General features: G+C 30.2%; 1 protein-coding gene across 1 annotated transcript; it reads left to right on the top strand.

Moving 5' to 3' along the window:
- The first annotated feature begins 22,899 nt into the window (after positions 1 to 22,899).
- LOC106788068 lies at positions 22,900 to 24,368 on the top strand. Its single transcript, XM_014750988.1, has 3 exons — positions 22,900 to 22,911; positions 23,397 to 23,733; positions 24,100 to 24,368. The coding sequence occupies exons 1-3, from the start codon at positions 22,900 to 22,902 to the stop codon at positions 24,366 to 24,368; spliced, it is 618 nt and encodes a 205-aa protein (XP_014606474.1).
- The last annotated feature ends 1,654 nt before the right edge of the window (positions 24,369 to 26,022 follow it).

Below are 26,022 nucleotides of genomic sequence, written 5' to 3'. Positions count from 1 at the left end.
ACTTTTTCTGTAATTCAATTATTATTATTATTATTATTATTAGACTAAACTTTTTTTTAAGGATTTAGGTAAAAAAAAATGAATAAGGAAAAAACCAATAAAAAAAGAATTGAGAAATACTGGGATAAAATCTCAAAAGCCAGAGGATGGAAAGTATCCTTTCACTAGGATTACACGAACTAAGACCCACGTTTACTCGTGTTCGTTGCATCTAATCGTGGCTTGTTCTCGGATCAACGCTTACAAAGTAACGTGAGCAAACGTTACATAAACGATTCACAATGTGTTTCACGAATGACGAAACTTTGAAGCAAAGGAAATATGAGAAAGTGTTATAAATAAGATCTACTAGAAAAAAGTATGGTACTATTATACTAACGCGTTACTAACGTAATATTTCTTCCACATTTTTCTTCCCGTACTAAAAATACCACAATCTGTCAAATGATTCGATTCAAATTCGATACTAAAATTCTACATTATATTATTATGTTGCTTATATTTTTAAATAATTTTAAAGGAAAAATAATATAATTTGCTAATAATATTTTATCGTTATCTAACAATGATTTGTATGATTTTTATTTATTGTTTAAACAAATGAAAACAAGAATCAATTTATATATTATATAAATAAAAAATAATTTTTATCGATGACGAGTCATTTGAACGATTGTTTATGTATGGATCTATACAAATTAAATATAAAAAATTAGAAAAAGAGAGAGAGAGAGAGAAAAAGAGAGAGTATTCCCATAAGAAAGACAATGCAAGGAGAAATCGATTCGGTTCTCCCAATGGGGAATTTTCTTTCCGAATTCAGAAGAACCACCTCGTGCATAAAGAATCGTCAGCACTCTTTTTTCTTGTTACATCTGCATCTTCTATCAAATTCGATCTTCCTCAAAAGGCTCCTTATTCTTCCTCAATTTAAACCTAAGAATTTTTTTTCCCACAGATAATCAATCAAAAGTGTCGGACTTTGGTTCAAAAGAAGAACTTTGAATAATAATAAAAAACAAAAAAAAACAAAAAACCAAGAGAAAAAATATTTGAACTCATCACGAATGAAACTTTATTTTAATAATAAAAAATGGAAAAAAATTACTGCAACACAGGAAAAGAATCAAAATATATGTCATGATCAAATTGAATTGTTTCTTGACAAAATAATGAGTAATAAAACTCATTGAAAAAAAAAAACGAAAAAAGAAAAGAGAAAAAAAAACAAAATCTACAAAGTTAAGTCGAAAAGAAAATAAGAAAAAAAAATAGAGTTAGGATGTAAACAAAGAAACGAAATTGCGGAGAGTAAAGCGTTAATTGCTTTTTTTAACGAAGGCAAACGCGAGAAAGAAAGACGATATAGGAGAGAAAAGTGGACGTTCGGAAACGGGTAGTAAGTGACCCTTCTCTTCGTTTGCATTTAAAAATTGTTCTCCAACTCGACACGGAAACGCGTTACCCTGGAATCGAATTAACATGAGATAAATAGTAAACTGCATTGTTTTTGCAAACGTCTCGTTTACTCGGCGATGTATGCGAGAAACAAATTGGAAGAACGTTGTTGGAAAAATCGAAGCGCAAATTAACATTTGCCATTCTCAACTCCCCTCCTCACCCTTTCCCCCTTGTAACAAGATTTATCCCTCGTTTCGTTACTTTCTTTTCCTTCTTCCTTCAACCTATCCTTAATAGATTTGCTTTTGTTCCCACGGATCTATATTTTATATTCTAGCAAAAAGAAATATTTATTTGATCAACTAAATTAATTATTTTATTTTATTTGATTAATTAAATTAAATACTACTTACATATTAGGATTAATATAGATTTTTTTAATTTGATTTAAATAAATTTCATTAGTAAAATATATGACAACCATTAAGCATGCGTGTAAAATGAAATTGCAATTTGGAACTGACTGAGTAGAAGTTGCTTGCCGAAGCTTTACAACTGGAATAAAACGGTTGCTAGTAGCTGAACGGAATAGTAGAAAGGTGAAACGAGCTTCGATACATATCTGTCCTTCGGTAGTTCATGAGATATTCGTGTATCTCCCGTCGTGATAATCGATCGCTCGTATATTCGTGCGAAAGTCCGAACGGAATACATCCCGCGGGCTTATTGTTGGAAGCCGTTCGAATTCGCTTGAATATTTCACTTCTCTTTTCTCCAATATCTAACTTTTTGTCGGGATACTACTATATACTATGAAACGTGACTTTGTATATGTTTTAAATGTTTTCACCACAATCATACGGATTGAGAAAAGACAGAAAATACAAAACAACAACAACAACAACAATAATAATAACACGTACAAGCACTTTCGTAGTTACTTGAAAACAAAAAAAAAAAAAAGAGGAGAAACAAATGTATATTTATCGAACGTATGCAAATGTTTGGCAATATTTTTTGTTATTGTAATTTTATATTTATGTATATGTATTCAAAAATTATTATTCAAATATATATCTTTTTTCATATATGCGATTATTTTAGAATGGTTTCCATATAACACACATTTTATTTCTAGTATTTTGAATGGTTACTTTAATGATTATTACTTAACGCGGTTTTGATTTATAAATTTCAACGAATTATTCATATTAATTAATATTAAAATAAATACTATAATAATAACACAAGTAAATAAACTAAAATATTTATGCATGGACACACCCCATTCCTATCTAACGTTCTATTATTATAATGATCTCTCTGGTCAAGTATAAAATATATTTAATTATATCAAAACGAATTAACATTAACTTTTTTTTACCACTACACAAATATTATTATGAGAACCATATTTAAAATTTATCATCGTTAAATCTAATATAGAGAAGATGATATTTAATTTTTTGTTCTCTCTACAAAAAATGTTAAAAAAAAAGAAAAAGAAAAAAAGCAATAGCATGCGATAAAGCGAATAACTATGGTCGATATTACTTCCTGTCTCAATTCCATCCACCGTTGGAATAAATAAGACAGAAGAATTCTAATATTCCATTGTGCTACGTACAACGTCAGCAGAAATTGGCGTGACGCAGCCTCCTATACGAGGTAATCGATCGTTTCTCTGCGTTCATCGAAGATACCAGTGGCAATATATTGCTCGAGTTTATTGTCGAACCCATTCTCACACGATTCGCATGAATATTTCATTGGTAATATTTAACGGAAGGGTGGAGTTATGCATACATAGATATATGATCATGGTCTTAATCGTTACCAAACATAATTAATGATTTCTATCATATACATTTTCAAATTAAACTTATATATTCTTAATGGAATTTTATTAAAAGAGATAATATATATATAAAATATAAAATAATTCTTTATTTATTTAATTGTGAGAGATAATTTTAAACGAATATTATATTCATTTTAAACGAATAACAGAAGAAGAGAGAAAAAGTAAGTAAATTGTACGATACACGTATTAATTATTTTTGTTTGTTAATCTAATCAATAATTTATGGAACAGATTATAAAAAAATTACGCGCTTGCACACGGATACGTAAGGTAAAAATAATTTCGTATATTAAAATACAATGAGAAATAGAAATTGTTAACTGTTTTGTCGAGATGATAAAATATCAGATATAAAATGCAACCTGTACAATTGTGTGTATAGAACGTTAATTAGTATAAGAAGCATAACGTATTACATTTCTTCACGTCATTGGATTATATAAGTCAGCAAGGGTGTATGTATTAGAAGGCGTTAAGAGGCACCTTTCAACGACATTCTCCAAGAGATCTTGTCTTTTAGTTTAAGGGTACTTACTACAGTTTCGTTATACTATATACGTAAATTATACGTACTCGAGAAGAGGCAGAACGTACTCAAGATTTTACGAGCTTAGCTTCTACGATTCGTTCTAGCACACGTCATATAAAGTCAAAGTATAATACATGTTTTACGAGTAACCTGATAAACATTACACATTTGCAAAATTGTTTCCCTAAAATTTTCTTTATAACTCGGTTCAAAATTTGTGGCAATCCTTTTAAAAATAAATATTATATATCTTTTTATTACAACGCGTTTCTTTATCAAAATAATATTACCGAAAAGTGTCACTTATATTTTATACTCTATTTAACGTTCATAATTGAGCATGAACTTTTATTGTTAAATCGAATAATATTTGTTAATTTTCTTTATGCTTACTCGAATAACTCCTTCTATCGACTTAAAAATCAAATTTGAAGAAATCATTTTTTCGTTATTTGTATATATTATATAATTATAAATATATAATTGTATGGAAAAATAATTAACTATCAACGAGTTCATCGTATAAAAGCAATCTCATTCGGTTGGACTATTTTATTATATCAAGTTGAAAGAGGAAAACAGGATGGTAAATACTATGGACTCGGCTGAGAAGTCATACAGAATTGTGTGCTAGATCAAACATACAACTTCACGTACTATCATAAAAGAGCGAACTAATTACACGACGAACAATTAAAAGTGAACAAAAACCTCGAGCACGTTTGCTCTTTCGTACTAACGTGGAAACGTATATAAAAATAAACACAAAAAATGAACGTTTAAATTTAAAAGTTAAAAGATATGATATTCGCTTTTCTCGCCTATATGGATGTGTGCGTGTTAAAAGAGAAAAAAGAAAAAAAGAGAAGAAAAAGTTGAAAGAAAATCAGATTTTCCAGTTCTAATTTTGTATCAAGAGTTGTCGTAACTCGGTCCCGCGGTGTCTCGTTTTTTAAATGAAATTCAGTAGGGTCGTTAGTCTACTCGCGAAACTGCTTTCTATGTTTTACCGCGAACTTTCTCGATCGTTTTCTGCGTAAAAGAAACGAAAAAGATGTGCGCGCACGATTGAAACGCAAACGAGCATCAGCTGTTACGAAAAAGAAATTTCGAAGAAGAAACAAGTAGCGTGTTTAACCGTATCATTAAAAATAACGTTGATATTTTATTTCACTTCTTTACTCTTTTTCTATTCGATTCTACAAAGTACAATTTAATTAGACGATTAATATTATTATTTCTTTTTGTAAGAATAAAAATTAAATGTAAAAGAAATATATATCTTTTTTTTTTTTATCCTAATATCTCGTTTGATTCATTGTGACTCTTGGAGGTAGTTCGACGACTACCTCTCCGAGATCGTAGAACGAATATTTTATGCAAAGTAGAAACAATCGATTTCAACGACGAATAGAAATAGAAAAAAAAAAATTCGGATTTATAAAATGCCTTCCCGCGTATATTTTTCAACGAATGACAAATATGAGGAACGGACAATTTCCACGACGAATTTCGATAAATTTATGAAATCATGATTTATGTTACATCATATTTATTAACGTACCCACTCAATATATATTTATTTATTTATGCTTATATATATATATATATATATATGTGTGTGTGTGTGTGTGTGTGTGTGTGTGTGTGTGTGTGTATGTGTATGCGTGTAATGAAAATGTTCGAGCTTCATTTTTCAAGTTCATTTTATTTTTGTTCTATTTTTTTTTTTCTTTCAAATCCATTTTCCAATCTCATCAATACATCGGTCATGTTTGCTAAAAAAGACGAGACTCGAATGTTGAAGATATATATCGGTAAGATCATCGATCGTAAAAGCTTAATAGCTCTCCGTAGGCGAATCGAAGCAGCTACGAAGCAAAGTCGTAAAAGCAACACATCGTTTCACATAGCGATCTCGTTCTACTCACGTATACACCTGTCTAGTATGGAAAAGGTAACTTCGAAGACTTATTCGATCAATGAACCTTACGAAATATAGTTCTCATATATATATATATAGAGAGAGAGAGAGAAAGAGAGTGACATAACCATGATTTCAGATAACTCGATAAGTTTTTCCAACCATTCCTTGAACGTTCGATAAAACAAATCAATATTTTTGGGATTAAATAAAAATTAATTTCGAAGTAACAAAGAGAGAGGGAGTTGTTTATCAAATTTTTAAATAAATAACATAGATTTATCCGAACGAAATAAAATAATAGTCAAACTTAATACTGACGGGAATCCAATGAATTTAAAAAATTCGACAAGTTATTCAAACATTTTTACGAAAGATCAATAAATGTGTTTAACTTCAAACGATTACATTGAAATATAAAAATAAAAAAACAACGAAATAATAAAATATATTTCGCTTACTTATTTCGGATACAGATGTTATTCAAAAAAAAAAAAAAAAGGTGTTATAGATAAATTCTTAAAACCTTCTTCGAACGATTGATAAATCAACAAATTAGTTGGTGGTGTTATTAACGTGAAAGAAATTAGCTTTGAGAAAAGTAATTATTTCCTAGACTGAAAACATACAATGCTGCATACTCGAGTTGAATGCAATTACGTCCAGTAACGAATGACCATAATAGCCCAATTGTGTCACATCCTCGAGGAATGTGTGCGGGGTTGCGTAGATTGCGCGGTAAGCCAAGAATTACTCGCACGTCGTTGTAATTCATGAGGCGCCGACTCTTAATTACGCCATCGCGATATGGCAACGTGACAAATTATCGATTAACGCGATACACGTAACGAGGGGAGGAGGCTTTTGGGAAGGATGGGTGGTTGTGATTGGGCGGAGATGGTTGAATACAAAGAGCAGGACGTGGAGGAAACAAGAGGAAGAGGAGAAATATTAAGAGGAGAAAGGGAAAATAGGAGAGAGTACTTTTCGGTGGATGGGTGAGGGGGTGGTAAGGGTGGGGGAGGGACTGGTTACCCCATCCGTGCAAATTCTGTTTTATCGCGGCATCGAATTGTGAATATTTGTCATCAGCACGACGTGTACCGCCCGTAAATCGTCCCAGTTTTTACTCCTACCGTTTTCGTTAACCACCATGACGAATATGCAAATGACGAAAAGAAAAAAAATCAAACAACCACTGAAACACAGACGCGCGCCCACACACACACATCTTTGCATATACGGAATCTTTCTCTTTTTCTACCCCCCCCCTACCACCCTAAAGTTTACAATTTCATCCTATCATAATTTCCCAAAAGCTCGAAGCTTTTAAATGAAATCACTCGAACGTCTTTGTCTCAACCACTTTGCGAGAGCTTTTTACTCGATATGGAGAAATTTCATCATTCCACGAGCGTGACTATCGTTTGGTGTCTGGCTCCTTCTTGAGAAAATAATTAATTGGCCTGGTTCGATTTAATATCCGGTAGAACGAATCCTTCCATTACCTTCCTTCCAGGGTCTACCATTTTTTCTATTGATTTTTTTCATTGTCATCTTGAATGATGAAAGTTGAATCGTTCAGTGAATTTTAATAAAAGAAACAAAAATAATATAACTAAGGTGTAACGATTTGTTACAATTGACTCGGTAAATCTTTCGTGCATGGACCGATAATATAAATTGATTTATCATTATAATCGATTTCACAATAAATTAAATATTAAAATAGAAAATATATATATATATTCAAAATAATCAAAATATCCAATAAAGCGAGCAGAGATGTTAATAACTTGCTTAAGTATATATATTCATTCTATGTTTGTTATATATGTAATACATATAATAGATATATATATGTTATGAAATGAAATATTATATAAAATAAAAATATATTCAGTAATAAAAGTATCTCTCTCTCTCTCTCTCTCTCTCTATCTCTCTCTCCAATAAAGCGAGCTGATGTTAATAACTTGGTTAGGTGTATATATTCGTTCTATGTTTGTTATATATGTTATACATATGTATATATATCAACGTATATATATTTCTACCTTTCCCTTTTGCCGAGTTTGTCGAAGAAACGTCAACGAGCAGATATTCCCAGAAGATCAACGTCGAAGAGAAGCAAACCAATGGATGGATGGATGGATGGATGGATAGAGAGAAGATAGTAGATAGAAGAGAAGTCCTATAGGACGCTTATTTCTACGAGAAGATAAACTTCAACGGCTATTGGTCCGTGGATCCCTTAAGATGTTAACTGTACGAGAGATAATTTGGAATCTACAGTAAAGTGTAGCAGCGATCGCAAATTTCATGACGTCTCAAGAAAATATGATATAAGAAAATACAATGAATATAAAAAAAGAAATACATAATAGTTATTTGGAAAATATTTGCAGAGAGTAGAAAAAGAAAAAGTAAGAAAGAAAAAATAGAAAAAGAAAAAGAAAGACAAAGATAGTGTTAAATAGAAAAAGAGAAAGAAAAGAATGAAGATAAAAATGATGAGAGATATAAAGAGAGATAACAAAGCAAGAAAATGACGAGAAAGGGTGAACAAAAAAGAAATGAGCGAGAAAGAGAGAGATATATATATATATATAGAAAAGAACAAAGAAAAGGGGAATGTGATAAGAAAAAAGAAAATGACAAGGGAAAAAGAGAAAGAGAACTATCCCAAATAGCTCTTTGACGTTGATTTTTAAAAGTTTTTAAGTCCCCTACTACTCTCATTCTTTTATCACACAAAGTATATCTTTCTCTGAAATTTTTCAAGGATCGATTAATGAACTTTAACGGGTCCTAACAGGCCATTATTGACGTCAAGACGTTGTCCTTTTTACTTTTCTATCTTAAAGAATGAAAAATCTCAGTCTCTCGCTATCTTACTCACACTTTTTCTTTCATCGAGAGTTTTCGTTCCGTTCTCATCGTCTTGAACAACTTATAAGAAACTCGATAGATGTCTGAGAAGGTTCATGAATCTGCAGCAGCATTAAGCTTCCGGGATATTTAAGTACCTTATCGAGAAGGAACTAGACTTGCTTTAACGACACCTTCAAAAGATTTCATTTCATTATCCATCGGAAAAGCTTTTTCTTCCTTTCACTCTTCTCACGCAATTTACAATTCCATTATCATCATTATAATTATCATTTTCATCATTATCATTATCATCATCATCATCATCATCATATATATATATTCACCAACCCTTCCTCTCTTCTCTATTTCTTTTTCGACAAATTCTTCTACATCATCGGTTTTACATTTTTGTATTATTTAAATATCGAACAAGGGAATATAAAGTTACATAATAGCGAGCTTTATTAACCCTATGCACCCTTATCAACAACTCGAGACGATTTTCCTAGCATATTTCATGAATTACTTATAATTATTCTATATTGAAATGATTTTAAACACAACTTAACACGTTATATTATCTTTATACATCAAAAAAGGAAATTTGTTAAATATTAAGCTCTGTATTGCTACTTTTGTTAGGATATTTTATAAAGCAATCTCCAAAATGCATCTTCGGCTTGTCAAAACAAGTATCACAGTAATATGTGAAAATACATTAACATAAGTCTTATCCAGACTTTATTCCTTCACATCAAACCTTGCAATCCTTCTTAAACTCCTGTTAGCATAACATGTAGCTTTTCATTCAATCGTATTTCATCAAAACTGCAGTATCGAAGTAGAATGAAAATTAATAGGTCTCATTCTAATTGTAATATTAAAGATAGGTAGTTATTATGCACGCATGTATTGTTGAAGACATTTGTGAAGCTGTATTTTCCAAATAAAACCTAAATAAATATCGTGTTAAACCGTGTGGTGACCGAGAGTAACCTCTCGAGTACAAAGATTTCATTTCTCTTATATTTTCTCATAGAATAATCTATGTTGCGCGCGCGCGCGCGTGCACGTGAACGTTTATTCGAAAGAGGGGAGTGGGAAAAAGAGAGAGAAAGAGATAGAGAGAGAGAGAGAGAGAGAGAGAGAGAGAGAGAGAGAAGGAAAGAAGTTTTCCAAGTATTATTATTAAATGTCATTCAGTTGTCGGTGTAAAGTTTAAAGAACGACTTTACGGAGAAATTATCTCTAAATGAAAAACGATTTTCACCGTGCACACCGTTCCCAGCCTTCACCTTAACGTCAAAAGTTGAAACTATAGGTCACGGTACCGTGATAAGTACGTAATATCGAGAATTTAATTATTCGCGAATTAAAAGGGGTAAAACAAATATATAAATATTCAAGATTTACTTATTAAATATTTTCTGATTCCACGTAACTTTCATTATTTCTAATCAATAATATAACGAAGTTCTTAAGATTCTTAAAAAGAAACATTTGTAACAGACAACAAACTAATGGATTACGGCAATGCGGACGTTGATTAAAGCATGAACGCTTCTTTGTTTCGTTTAAACTGAAAGGTGAAGAAATAAAAAAAAAAAAAAAAACAAAAAAAAACACTGCGGTCAATGCACGATTGAATGTTAGACACGTTGAGGTGCAGGTATATAATCTGTAATTGTTATAAAGATAAAAAACCATCATAAATCGGGGACATACTTTGGCGAAAGAAATTGTTATTACGTAACAACGATGGCGAATATTTTACTATAAAAGCGGAGTTGCATGATCGCGAGAATATTAGTTTCTAATATAAGATTGAAAGAGTGGAAGCTGGTTTTAAATAATTCGATACAGAACGATGGCTTCTAAGGTCTCCAAATGATATCAATAATCAAACTATCCTAATTTTGATAAGTATTATTTTCGTTATTAGAAATTGTTGATTAATTTTTTTTTTCAGCTATCGTTTTTTTTCTATACCTGTGGATTTATTTGCGTCATCTTGAAATCGTCCTCGGCTACGAAAGAATTAAGATTGGCAGATAATGAACCCGAACCGTCGTATAAATTTTCATATGTAATTAAAGATGGCAGTACGAAGATTATTCGTAGCGAGGATAGTGATGAGGGTATAATATATCAAGATTAATTATCATATATGATTTTAATTTTTTAAATCGAATTAATATTTTCTAGTGAACGACTCGATCGGTAAATATAGTTTATACGATCCGATCGATCATGGTAAATCGGGTGACTATAAATCGGATGGAAATTATTTTCATATTGAATTTGATTCCGATAAAGATGGTTTTGGATCATATAAACAACCAACGCATTATTATGAACGTTACGAGTATGGTCACCATGATGATTACAGTCATGGTAGTGATGATGAAGGCCATGGCGGTGGAGGAGGTGGAGGAGGGGGACATGAAGGTTATAGTGGATCAGGAAGTGGAGGGCATGGGGGTTATGGTGGATCTGGTGGAGGTGGGCATGGGGGTTATGGTGGATCTGGTGGAGGTGGGCATGGTGGATCTGGTGGATCTGGTGGAGGTGGACATGGTGGATCTGGTGGAGGTGGGCATGGTGGTTCTGGTGGATCAGGAGGAGGGCATGCAAGCTATAGTGGAGGAGGTAGTTATGGGGGCGGAGACGGAGAAAGTAAACACGGAAGTTATGGTGGATCAGGAGGAGAAGGACACGGTGGTTCCAGTAGTGGAGGAGGACACTCAAGCTATAGTGTGGGAAGTAGTTATGAGGGTGGATATGAAGAAGGGGACCATGGAAGCTATGGTGGATCGGGAGGAAGTGGACATGGTGATTCCGGTAGCACAGGACATGCAAAAATTACTGGAGGAAGTGGTCATGGAGGTGGATCTGGAGGAGGAGGAGGAGGACATGGTGGTTCTGGAGGAGGAGGAGGAGGAGGAGGACATGGTGGTTCTGGAGGAGGAGGAGGAGGAGGAGGACATGGTGGTTCTGGAGGAGGAGGAGGAGGACATGGTGGTTCTGGAGGTGGTGGTCATGGTGGTAGTTCTGGAGGTGGTGGTCATGGTGGCAGTTCTGGAGGTGGTGGTCATGGTGGCAGTTCTGGAGGTGGTGGTCATGGTGGCAGTTCTGGTGGCGGTGGTCATGGGTTTGGTTCTGGAGGAGGAGGGCACGGTGGTTACGGTGGTGGATATGGTGGCCACGGTGGTTACGGTGGTTCTGCAGGTCATAGCGATAGCAGTGGTTATACAGATAGTCATGGAGGCGGTGGTTACAGCGGTCACGGTGCTAGTGGTCTTGGCTACGGTGGTTATGGGTTTAGTTATCATAAGTAAATCTAAATGTGTTAAAAAATTGTTTTAAAGTCTTGTTTTTCTTATATTTTTGTTACCAATAAAGAATACTTTTCATATTTCCTTCTTGTTTGGATGAATTGTTAATAACAATTATTTATAACAAACTGCTTATTATATTAATAATATTTGTTCTTGTAAAATAAATGTATAATCTATTTAAAGTTTTAAACAACATTTTATAAAAATTGTTTATAACAAATTGTGGTTTTATAATAATTTGTTATATAACAATTGTTCGATGTTCTTATAAGATGAATGCTTTGAATAGTAAGAATTAAAATAAAATTTGTTTATAAAATTTATTTATAAATAATTGTTTATAACAAATTGTTACTAACATTTATTAATACGTGCGAAATATCAAGCAATATTTATTCTTTGTAATGGTCTTTGTTACAAGTTTTTACGTTTATTTGTTCCGAAGATATTCTTTTATAAAGAGAAAATCTTTTTCATTCATTGACCTAAATAGTGATCCATTCAAAACAAGTAATTGACCCAGTAACCTATATAAATTCCTAGAATCCTACGATTAGCTGTCTAACGTAAACAGTTATTTTCATTGATCCTACGCACAATTACTATTACTGTACAGTACAGTACAATACTGATGTAAACAGAGTAATATAAGTAGAAATTTGTACAAGTGCATATCTCCGTAATGAAAAGTCGTAGAAAGATAATTAAAAAACCATTATAAAGAGGAAAATATTCTCTTTCCATTTATACACATAATATATAACCATCGTTAAAAAATAAAATAAATATTATAAATATTTTATTGAAACTATCTCGACAAAACAATTGAGATGGGTTTTTCTTGAAAACAACAAGTACATCTCGATATTGTTATACGATGTTTCGATCAAATAAACACAGGAAAAAAAATGTCATACGAATCGAATCAACTTAAATTGCTATGAATGACATCTGTCAGTAAATATGTTTTCAACGATAAAACTGAATGCGCAAATGGCAGGATAATCAAAGATCGATATGATTCACTATAGATATCCTACAATGGACGATTACATTCGAACGATCGCCTATGTTTGATTGGCATACAAAAGCATTCATAAATATACCTCAAAAATATATGTCAGGTCATAAAATTTTCAGCCTAACAAAAGGAAATTTCACTCGAGTTATTGGGGAAAAAAGTTTTTGGCGAATTTTTTTCTGTTTCTTTTTCTTTTTCTTCTTTTTTTTTAATTTACATTACCACTTTATAACAAAAAAGATACTTCTATTTTTTGCGAATAACGATCTCATTCGTGTCTGCTTTTATGATCTATCAACTTCCGATATGACTTCTCTGCGGTTAGATTACTAGAAGTTTAATTGAACGTAGAACTTCCGACGGTATTGGATTACCATCGGAATTTCGATTAGTGCGAACAACGATGAATTTTTTACGCAATAACTGTAATTCTCCTGACACGATGTTGAAAAAATGAAAATTTAAAAATATAAACGTTGACAAATTGTCTATTTCGACAAAAAAATTCTTCTACGTGGCAACCATTTTTCTTTAAATAATTAATATCGTTAATGCTAAAGGACATTCTCCTTCAAAGTAACAAAACATATTTTTTTTTATCTTTCTAGTGCTTTCCCCTAGTCCTTTCATCAACGAGTCAAGCCTTACTTTACTTATTCGTAAAAGTTAATGATGCAAGACTAAAGCTCCGAAAGCTTCTTAAATTAATAACCATCCCCTTCTTAATTTTACTTGAGTTTCTACCCCAAAGTTCCTATAAATAATTAATAATTCTAATTCTATTAGAAGAAATACGATAATTATAAACATCCAGAAAGAACAAAATTTGGATTAAAAAATGAAAGTCTGCTTTATTTTATATAATAAAATACAATAATACGTATGTCAAAACAATAGTTAGAGTCAAGACTCACGTCTTGATATATACTATACGATAATTATTTTTTGTGTCAAAGTAAAAATTACTGTATTAAAAAATAAATAATTAGTAATAATTGAAGAGTACACTGAAAAATAGAAAATTATTAAAATAATCATAAATTATCTTTGTTTTGGAACATTAAAAAAAAAGTAAAAGAGTCCCATGATTATATAGAGTTTAGAATGACTGATATTTCTCAAGATACCAAGTTCAATTGCTATCTAGTTTGAAATCCGACAAGTACAAGTTACCGCATTACCAGTAATTCTCAGCATTCCCTTGAGATTGAAAAGAGATAGACCAATGAAGAAAATTAGTTTAACCGCAAGCCGGTTTAATTAAGATACGAACGAAATGTAAGCGTTATTACCTCACTCATACTTTACTCTTGCACAATTCTAACAAACGGGGTTGTACCCTTTTCCGAATGTTATCCTTGGTATTTCCTTTATCCTCCTCATACACTTACTTAGTTTATTCGTTTAAACATTGTTCACACGAAGGATAGGCAAGATCCAAGTTTATCTCATCCGATCCGATTCGAGCTTTCGTTATCCGATCTACGTGACACCATCCGAGACTTTGGTGTTATCGAAACTAGGGTGTGCTACAACCTAAACCCCCCTTATCACCCTTCACAACCTTCAAACGTCCCTGATCGGCCCACTTCGTTCAACCCCTCCCAACCCCTTTCGCTGCTCCACGTGTTAATTCAATTAGAAATTCCTTCGAAATTAATCGCGTTATGGGTTAGAATCTAGCCGATAGAATTGACGCTTTGTTTATTGCTTAACATTGTTAATCGTTCTATCCATGTGATAAACATCTGATTTGTCTTTTTTTTTTTTTATTTCTTTTTTTTTTTGGGGGTTATTTTTAATGAAGCTGAAATGTATCCGCCCGCATTTTCTCCTCTCGCGTATTTTTATTCTGATGGATGATGATAAAAATAAAAAATGTATGAAAAATACGAAACAGAGAAGGAAAAAAAAAAAAGAAAAAACAAATATGAAAAAAACAACGCACAAGGCTCGCTTTTATGCGAGAGAGACTACGCATTGTTTTGCTTAGCAATGCTTTGTCATGAAAAACGATGTCGCTTCGCTTTTCCGTGATTACGATGTCAAACGCGTATAACATGTCGTGAATGAGAATTTTAACAAGGGAATGTCGTGGGATTAAATTATCAGGGATGTGTGTACAATCGAGAGATATCGAATTAATCTTTTGTCATTTATTTTGATTACCTTTACCATTTAATTATTAATCCTTAATGATTATCGTCAATCAATAATTATTATATTGTCCAAATTTCTTGAAAAAGAAATCATTTGGAACTTTTATTATCTGCTCTTAAAATTAAACAATAACGAAATAGATTATTCGATAATTAGAATTTTTAGAGTATTCTCTTCTCCCTTTTTTTTCTAAATAATTGTATTTTACATGTATAACTTTATCTTCTATGTCAATTAAGCTTGAAATTCCATTCAATAAAAAATGGTGTACATTAATTACACGTGAAATATTTTATATTATACATTTCATCATGTTGACAATAACAAAATAAATATTCATTTTAACCAATAACAAAAATATACCTGTGTCGAGATTTACGAGATAAAAAAGGTTTGTTTTTTTTTGTTTTTTTTTTTTTTTTGCAATTATCAACATTGTCTCGTCTTCGATCGATAAGTTTTCACTTTCTCAAAACCTCTTTCACTTTAAAAGTTGGCTCTCCACGTGTGTTTACTCACCTGCAAACGTATTATACATATATGTATACACGTGTAATATGTATATATATATACATATACATTCACCTTAGAGAAGACTAGATTTGGCACACGTTCAACAGGTCTTAAAGATACCTAGCTACCTTGCGCGCGCGCGTGTTCTTTTGTCATGTCACGTTTACGTTCACGTTCACATTAGTGTGAGTCAAATAGTATAGTGCTTTTGCGTTCACGGTGAAAGCGTCACGCTTGAGCGGACAAGCGTGACAAGTGCAAGTGAATTGGGATCTTGAACTTTGATTTATGTATCTGCTTTAAATCGACCTATCGAGACACTCTCTTTTTTTTTTTTTTTTTTTCTTTCCAAGAGAACACTTATAATCTCGTGTACCGAACGACTTGAAAATTGACGATGATTATACGTTCAGAAATGTTTTTAATCATTGCCATAAAATTAAAATATGATTTATGGTATATAAAATAATTAGTTGTATGGGGAATGTTTGATTTAAAATATGTTTTTCATTAATTGTTTGCCTTTACTTGTTAATAAGATAGGAATAAAATGACTAAATTAAAATATCTTACATTTTGTGAAAAAAAATATTAAAATCTCATCAGGTAAGCGGTAAAAACAATGGGGAATATGTGTAAGAATGTTTATTAAATCAATTTTAAAAATTTCAATATCTTCTGAATGACTTAATACAAATATTAGAGATCTATTAGGTATATTAATTTAATTAAATAATAATTGATGGATACTTTATACGAGGGTAGAACTATATTGTAAATAATATGAAACTTATAATTGTATATAGTTACACTATAATTAACACTTATCTTATAATAGAGCAATATAATAATACCTTAGTTAGTCCAAAACTCATACTTGAACAACTATATACTTTAATTAGTATATAACTTATACTTCTATAACTCTAATATTATAACTTTCCTGTACTGGTTCCTAAATTTCAGATACACCCTATTAAATTAATTGTCTATTATTAAACATCAAATAAAATGTTAAATGAACAATTTTAAATCAAAGTTCAAAAAAATAAATACTAAATTGATTTTAAAAAGCAACCGAATGAATTTCTTTACTTAATATTTCATTTCAAAATCTCACGATATTATTGTTCAAATAACAAACATAAATTTTGTATTAAAGACGATCGATGATTTCCCTTATTGTCTAAATTCGTATATTATATTTTTATAATAAATGAACAATTTTTTTGTTTCAAAAGTAAAAAAGAAAGGATTTGAAACATTTCACGCGTAGAAATTAAGTCAATAATTAATTGAAGCCGAAAGAAAAATAATAAACTGCTTTTTTCGTCGAAATCCGATTGGCATTTTCACTACCACCCACTCCTACCTCTTTTCAAAGCCCACCCCCTCTTTTTTTTTACGTGCTTCGATGCCACCGTAATTCTGCGTATAAACGTTAGCGAATGTTTTCATGAACGTAAAAATAAATGGGAGAACGTTTCCATGCATATGGAAATAGAAGTGGCCTTTTAATTTATAGGAAGAATGGACGATAATAGATCGATAGTATTCCATTTTCTCTATATCTAACTATTTCTTTTTATTTTTCTCTCCCTCGCGCGTATTCATTTTCTCTGAAAAAAAAAAAAAAGGAAAACCCAAACGAAATATGCAATCGCTTGCGACAACGAAAAATGAATGAGAAAATAATAACGAGTTAAAGCAAACGACTGAAAATTCTACGAACAGAAATGTTACGAGTGGTATTATTCAATAATAAATTTTGGAAGTAAAAAAAGCAATTAAAAAATAAAATAATTGAATTATAATATATCAGATGTAGCAATGAGTTCGATGCGTTTTTAACAAAATTAGTAATTATTTATCTTACATTTGTTATTTTTCGAAATAGTCTCCATTAATTTAATCGATGATTTTGTTTTATCTATCAGACAAGTATCGAGTTTGTTGACGAAAAAGAAAATAAAGAAAACGATTTACATGTAATGAATTCAATTTCGAGACATCGAATTAACTACTACGCATGGGAAAAGTACTCTGAAAAGTATTTGTTAAAAAAATAATTAATATAAGATGTTATAAAATAAAAATACATTAAACGCGTACGCGCGTGCTAAATAAATACGTATTTTATTAAAACCACTGGAGTATGGTTAGACAATTTCTCGAATATTTTTTCTTTTTTCCATTAAATTATTTCGTTTCAAGGTTCGCTAGAAAGGTTTTACGAAAGGATCTACGAAAATTACGTTTTCCTGTCATTACGTTCTTTTGGATGGTACATTTTTTTGTCAACTGGATTTGGATTTATAAAAATAATGCGTGCTAAAAGTAGAAAAAAAAAGAAATAAAAGAAGTAAAATAAAAGAAAGGAATAGATTAGAAAAGACAACAAAAATGTAAAGAGAGAGAGAGAGAGAGAGAGAGAGAGAGAGAGAGAGAGAGAGAGAGAGAGAGAGATAGAGAGAGAAGGAAAATAAACGTGGACGGTGTGAAAAATCGTAAGTAGAAATTCCAGGACTTTAAAAGGTGAGTAAAACGTCGTCATAGTCGTTTTCGTCGTAGTCATCGTAGTCGTTTTAGTAGCATGTTGGACGAATGTGAAATTTCTAGGAGAATTTTAATCGAGCCCCTGACAACTCGAGCGCAATAAGCTTGCTGCTTCTGTACGCTCGTGGAAAACGGAATGTTTCCGTTTCCGTGTCTATGAATGCCACCACCCCCATTGCTGCTACTTGTTTGTACGTTCTAGCCGTCATTACTGAAGGAGAAAGAAAGATGCAAGCAGAAGTTAAGTGTAAGTGCAAGTATTATGCATTATTTTCTTTTCATTCTCATGCTATCCCATAATATTTTACATATATTATTATTATTATTATTATTATTATTATTATTTTATTCTATTTCCATTTTTAATATCAGATACATATATAATATTTTATTTTAATTATTTCTATATATTCGTCAAAGTAATTTTTCAATGAGGCGAAAACATAATTTTTATTACAGTCATTATTTATAATGAAACCTTTATAATTTATTTTACTATATATAGTAAATATTAATTGGAAATATATTCATCATTATTAATATTATTACATATATATATATATTAACACAAATTAGATATATATGTTACCGTCAAAGCCGGAAATCAGTCATTGCTAGTAATTCCTCGGCATTACTATGAATGCAAAGAGCCTTCAGACGAAGTCGGAAATTGAAAAATTCTTCCAGTTTTTCCTAGGTATCGAACATAATAGGCGCTATGTATTGATAACAATGCCGAGGAATTACTAGCAAAGACTGATTTCCGGCTTTGACAGTAACATATACATATATATATATATATATATATTCTTTGTAATTAAAATAAAAATCTACAAAAAATATACTATTTCGTATAAATAATTTTCCTAATGAATAAATTAAAAGCGTTATTTTTTCTGTTTAAATTCTGTTCTACATAGGTTACCTGTAGCTGAATAACACGAAATGTGGAGAATCAGAGAAAGAGAGACAGAAATGTTAGGAACGCAATGTACAAGAAGCGACTCTAGTCGAATCACCGTCGAATTTACTTGTCGCGTACCAATGTTAAACGGGTCTAATGCGAGTAGAACACTATCGTAGATCGTAAATCAAAGAGATCGATCAGTAAACGCGTATATACGTATAAACGCGTTTGTGTTAAGCTTTGATAAGAGACTCGTGTAGAGATGGTACGCTAGACGATAGTTAGAATGAGAAAGAAAACGAAAATGAAAGAGAGAGAGAAAGAGAGAGAACACCAACCATAGAAACCTGTTCTCTTCCACCTTCGTGGATTCGTTTAACCATCAAGTACCAACCCAACCACGTTCGTCTGTTCGTAGACCGACGTGACCTAGATCGAGTGTCTACTGCAATTTGCACTTGACGCGGTCTCCTACCCTTTCAGGATACCCTTCTCCCAAGGGAAAATAAAAAGAGAAATGATGAGAATGAGAAGAGAACTCAACATCTCTTTCTCTCTCTCCCTCTCTCTTTCTCTCTGTTTCTTTTTTCTCTTTCTTTTTCGTTCTATCTTTCTACATCTCTATCGTCCAGAAAATATTCTCCAAAAAGGGTTTTCCCAATCGAACGATAATAACGTACCAACCATATCTCTTAAGAGACTCTTGAAAAGTCTCATTCTTTTCTTTTAAAATCAGAATAAAATTAATAGAAATATTCTACGATAGAAAAATTAATTTAATCCTTTTGAGAGAGATGCAATGATATTACTTCTATTGTTTTTTAATAATCAAGTAATTAAATTGGGAGAGGAATTTTTGATTGAAAATAAGTACGTATCGTAATAAATATGTTTAAATAATTTCTAACATTTACCTTTTTTTATCTATTACTATTTATAATCTAACGTAACGATGATTTAAATTTATTGTATTATATCGTTAGTTTAAAAAAAATTTATTCGTAACCAAATTGAGATATTACTTTCCTTCTATAAACGTCTGTTGTTTCTTTTTTTTTTTTATTATTAAATTCTTAAATGGTCGGCTTTTTTAACATACGATAATAGTTTCCGAAAGAAGTAATAGAGATTAACTAAAACTACACCATTACACTAATTACAACGACAAATTTCAATGTAATTGTTTGTATACCTACTATTTCTTACACGTAAATCTGACAGTTTAATTTGCAATTCATTTGTTTTTCTACTTCGTTTATGAAGAATTTGAAATCTCGGGTCTATCGGATTTTCGATGATATTTTAATATCAAGAAAAATTAGATTGCTTTAGGTCATAGGATTTACAGATTCGTTTACGTATACTCGAGAATAAAGGTAATTATTTGAAGAACTATATTCGTGTTTGCGGAAAAACACGTATTTTCTACTTGATGAAAGAAAATTTTAGTGTTGGTAAAATGGAACCTGTGGTCAATGAGGATGACATAGTTGACGTATATATGTATATAGGTGAATACGTTCGAAGATACTCATACATACAATGAGAAAAGGTAGAATCGTTTGACTATGTAATCGTCCTTAATTGAGAAAATTTGCATTACACGAATGGCTACTCGAAAATGTAGTATTTACTTTTCTACTCTTCTGTTTCTGATAACTATATACACATACATATACATATATTTATCAAAGGAACTTTATTCCTACTACACAATAGTCGTCCTTTTACGTTTAATATAAATATATATATGTATAAAAAAAAAAAGTAAAAAACTTTTCACAAGGAAGATCCAATTAGCGATCAGAAGAAAGTCAAGAAGAAGAATAAGAAAAAGAAGAAATAAAAAAGAAAGGATATAAATTATTCTCATCAATTCATTATAATAGTTCCGATCGTTGATTGGCTTATTAAACAAAATACGATGCAACCATTCTTGTAAGATCATAAAAATGCTATTATCTTTACCGAGTTATTTCCTTTTTCTTAACTGGTTAATAAAATCTTTCAATTATTATTACTATAATATACTAGACATTTTAAATGATTTTAATGTCATTTTAATTAATCGATTGATTTTTAAAAGACTTTTATCTATTTTCTTCGGACATTGATTATGCAATTTACGTTAAATATATATGGGCTATCTCGTGAAAGCGAATTAATTATCCTAATTTAGGATTATAGGTGGCTTATGAATATACGTCAATCGTAATCTATCAAAGAAAATTTATACAGCGACGGACTAAAGTATTGACGTGAATTTCATTTTTCTGTATAAATTTTTGATAATCTGTGAAATCTAAGATTATTTGTTTTATTCTTTTTCTTTTGTACAATAAAATATTTACGTTGTATGTCATTTCATTTTCTATTATTTTCTTTAACATCGAATATAAACTTCTATTTTGCTTACAATAAATATTTAAACTTTAGAATTTGAAAAATATATGAATGAAAACTAAAAAATTGTACTTCTTGAAAATGTACAAAGAAATTTATAAAAATATTCTTGTATGTTAACAATTTTGTGTTTGATATTGTACAAATTATTTTTTAAATTATGATTTTAATATTACCTATGCAATTATGTAAATCTTTTCGTTAATAAGTAATTAAAAATATCTCTTTGATTAATCGTTCCATTTATTCGCTCATTAATTTTTTTCTTACAAAGAAAATTCATTTTTAAATTAAAATTGATTATCGATAAGAAACCAAATCATCCGAATAAAAAATTAAAAGAAGTTTTTAAATCAATTCTAGAAGAACAAACTTGAGAATCTTGACTAATTTTTATTGAAATTATTGATTATTCTTAAATAAAAGTTTTAATAATCAATATTGTTTCTTCATTGTAAAATTCGCTTGATTTCTTCTTAATGATATTTTTACTTGATTTCATATATAAAGTAGATTAGTCCAAAATAAGAGAAAACTATGTTTCTCGTCTATTAAATACTATGAGTTAGCTTCTATGATCTACTTGAATTACATTAATCTATAACTTTCTCGATTGAGAAATTCCGATTAAAATCGATCTAAGAAACGTATTAATGATTACAAGAGTATAATCTAACTTTTAAATATTTTTTAATATTATTATGACACAGATTGACATAACAAAAATTTAGTTATTAATTTTAACTCTATCTACTTTCATTACCTACTCTAACCTAATCATATAATTACTCGGATATAAAATTTAAAAAAGTATTTCAAATTTTAGCTTCACTTATTTTCTAAACTTTAAAATCAAACTACTATCGTAATTATTATCAAATATCATAATTTTTACCTAATGTTTCTCTTAATTTTCAACTAAAAATATATTTTACGATTAATCAAATCCAAACACTCTAAAATAAAAAATAATACAATATTGTAATAATTCATTTAATTTATTCCTTTATATTTGTAATATTTTATTATTTTTCTAGATAATATTAAAAGGAAGGATCAAATCTCACGGGCGTAGACAAGCGTAATCGGTCTTATAACACCTGGTGCTATGTTCCAGCTGTTAGCGCTGATCAGCTTGCATAAAAAAAATATAAAATGAAAAGGAGTAGGGGTTAGAGGAGAAGTAGGAGGAGTATTTCAATAGTGAAACTATACACGACAACTGGCGCTTCTCTTCAACGAGTTACCAAGATGATACGGAACAAACAGATTCTTCATAGATGTATGTATGCGTAACCATGAGTGGACATAGAATAACTTGCCTCCGCTTCACTGACATATAAAAGCTTGGAAAACACATTGGAAAGTCGCAGTTCTCACCTGACCGTGTTAATATCGAAATAGAAGAAATGACTTTCAAGGTAAAGTCTTTAAATAGGAAACTCAAATATGATTATAAGATAAGTCAGTGTTAATCAGAATAAAAGTCAGTGACAAAAAAAAAAACTTTCGTTCTGTCTTTTGAAATCGATCAAAGAAATTGAAAATATATATACAAAAATTAACAACAAGTTAATTAAGTTTAAATTTATGATCAATAATAAGATTTAAGTGTCAATGTATCAATAATAATTATTAGACGTAGAAATTAAAATTCGCGGTGAAATAAATAAAAAAATATTAAATTTATTTTTAAAATGTGTGTGGTACACACCGGATCTGATCTAAATTTAATTGGCAACGATTAGTATTAGAAAAATCCTGAATTGGGATGACGAAACAAATTTCTAAAAAACAAAAAAGAAACTGCATTATGAAACTTATTAAACAAAAAAGAAAACAACAATAAAAATAACTAATTAAATATTCAGATCAAATAGATTAGAATATTTTTTGATCAATTTAGGTAACTATAGTACTCGTCATCACGATGATCCATAGATCGAAAACAGTAGTAATCCCAGTTGACGAAGTTGAAACGGAAACACACGAAGACCCAGAAATTTCCCTAGCGAGTTCTTACATCCATTTTCATGGTCCAGTAGAAGGTCCAGAATATGAAGTGAAAGTACCATACGTTGTTCTCAAAAACGAACATAATTATTTGTCTCATGGTCAAAATCATCCTATTGAGGATCAAGGATATGCTATTGATTACGTTGCTAATCCTAATTATCAGTTCGCTTATGGTGTCGAGGATCATTATACTGGTGACTTCCATGGACAAAAAGAATCAAGGAATGGTATAAGCTAAATTAATTATAAATAAATAAATAAATTAGATCTCCATAATTTTGTTTTTGTTTAATAATATATAAGAATTTTTATTGAAAATATTAAGATTATAATGTCAAATTTTTGTTTGGATTATTTTATTAGTACCATTATGTTATTTCCGTAAAAATTAAATCACGATTAAAAATTTGTTTAACAATGCAATTTATTCGTAGTGATATTAATTGTAAATACGCTTGGATCTTATATTGGTAATACAAAAAAAAATTGTTTCATTCATTTCTATGAATAAAATGAAATTTATATGACAGAAAATGTAGTTGTAACGATTTGAGGAAGAAGATTAAATTAATTTGATCCTTTAAATTTCACAGGTCATAGCGTTTCTGGTGAGTATAGTGTAAAGGAACCCGGAGGTACCTTAAGGGTTGTCAGTTATCACGCTGACAAGGATGGATTCCACGCCGTTGTTCATACTTCCGGTAAGAACGATCATGCTCCGACTAATATCTATTCTCACAATCAACATGACTACGTACAAGTTCAAGTACAGGATCATGATCACGATAAAGGTTTAGAAACTGAACAAGAAACTCATTCTCTTAATTACGAAACTTCCTATTCGGTTAACGAACACTATTAAAACAATATAATAAATTATTTTTTAATATGATTTAAAATAATCCTCATGCTGCCGTTTATTTTTTTATTTTTAATCACATTTTTCCATACCAAAGTCATTTTATTAATTCTGAACAACAGACGAGTGTACAATTGTGCATAAATATTACTGTAAATATATAAATTAATATTATTATTTTGTTGTTGACTGACCTTTATATTTCATTGGTGTCAAGGTTATACTTTTTTGTTATACTTTAAATATTATTTTAGTTTGATTTTTATGCAATTTTTGTTATTATTATTATTAATATAGACATATATATATACGCGTGATGCGTGCATTATTATTATATGTATTATTTAAAATATAGTATTTTAATAAAAGAAAAAAAATATACTATAAATTATATAAATAACAAATTATTATAATAAATATATTAAATTATTATTAAAAATCACATAAATATAAATTTATTTTTTGTGCGTTTGATAATCGACGAAAGTATTTTCTAATACCTATCAATACATTTTCACGTATACGTCGCATCCTCAAAAAATATGAAAGTTATTTTTAGAAGAAAAGTAAGGCACACAGAATCTTTCTGACGTTCTTACAACTTATCTTCACGGGGAAGAAGCTTTTCACTGAAAATAATTCGATAAAATAGTTTTGCAATATAAAACTCGACGAAACGTATACTCTGACATCTCTTGGCCCAAAAAATTCTTGAACTCGAATTGCATTCGTGCATTAAGAAAAAATAAATATTACCAACTTTATTTTAATATTTCCACAAACGCATCATTTAAAGAATAAATACATAAATAAGTAAATGAGAAAGAAGCCAAGAGAAAATTAAACGGAAAAATATAATATGTTTTATATTTATATAAAAATCTCTTTATAAAATCTAAAGAAAATTATCGATTTATATCCAGTTTACAAAATGGATGAGTACTAACGAGTAAAAAAGAGAAAATACACACAATACTTACACATCAAAGACCAATGATCGCATGAAGACAGAAAAAGAGAAAAAAAGAAAGAGAGAGAGAAAGAGAGAGAGAGAAGGTGGTTTGGTGAGGTCGTCAACGAAAAGAACGATCGTTAACGAAACGAGTAGGCAGCAGAAAAGAAGAACGTACGTCGTTAAAGGTTCGGCTCTTTTCTCTGATCTATCGAATACTGAACGAATTTAACGTCGTTATCGATAGCAACGAGTGGAATATCATGTTAGATCGAATAAAAATAAAAATAAAAAAGATACAAAATTTTACAAAAGAAAATGATGTCATTTTACATAAGGAAATAAATTGTTTTTTTTTTTCTTTTTTTATTTCGTTCCAAATCTTTTATAAAAATATATTTGCTGTTACTGGTACGCAAATGTGTGACGTGTATTATTTATTAAAATAAATTGAATAAAAAGTTTGTATTTAAAATTAGCTTGAAATTAATGTTTTAATTAAAGAGAATGAATGAGAGACGATTTCGTCTCTTGCGAGTGGAAATAAATTTTCTTATCTATAAAAAGTCCCCTTTAAATATTTTAATTAATTATTGTCTTTATTACTGCTCTCCTTTGAACGAGTTCGAGAATATTAATTAATTATTAAGTAATATTAATTAAATAAATATATATTATTTTATTTTATATTCTAAAATATATAAT

The sequence above is a fragment of the Polistes canadensis genome, unplaced genomic scaffold, assembly GCF_001313835.1.
Source record: "Polistes canadensis isolate GaletaPanama2010 unplaced genomic scaffold, ASM131383v1 scaffold_124, whole genome shotgun sequence".
In the NCBI taxonomy this organism is placed as follows: domain Eukaryota; kingdom Metazoa; phylum Arthropoda; class Insecta; order Hymenoptera; family Vespidae; genus Polistes; species Polistes canadensis.
This window is presented reverse-complemented; position numbering and strand designations above follow the sequence as displayed.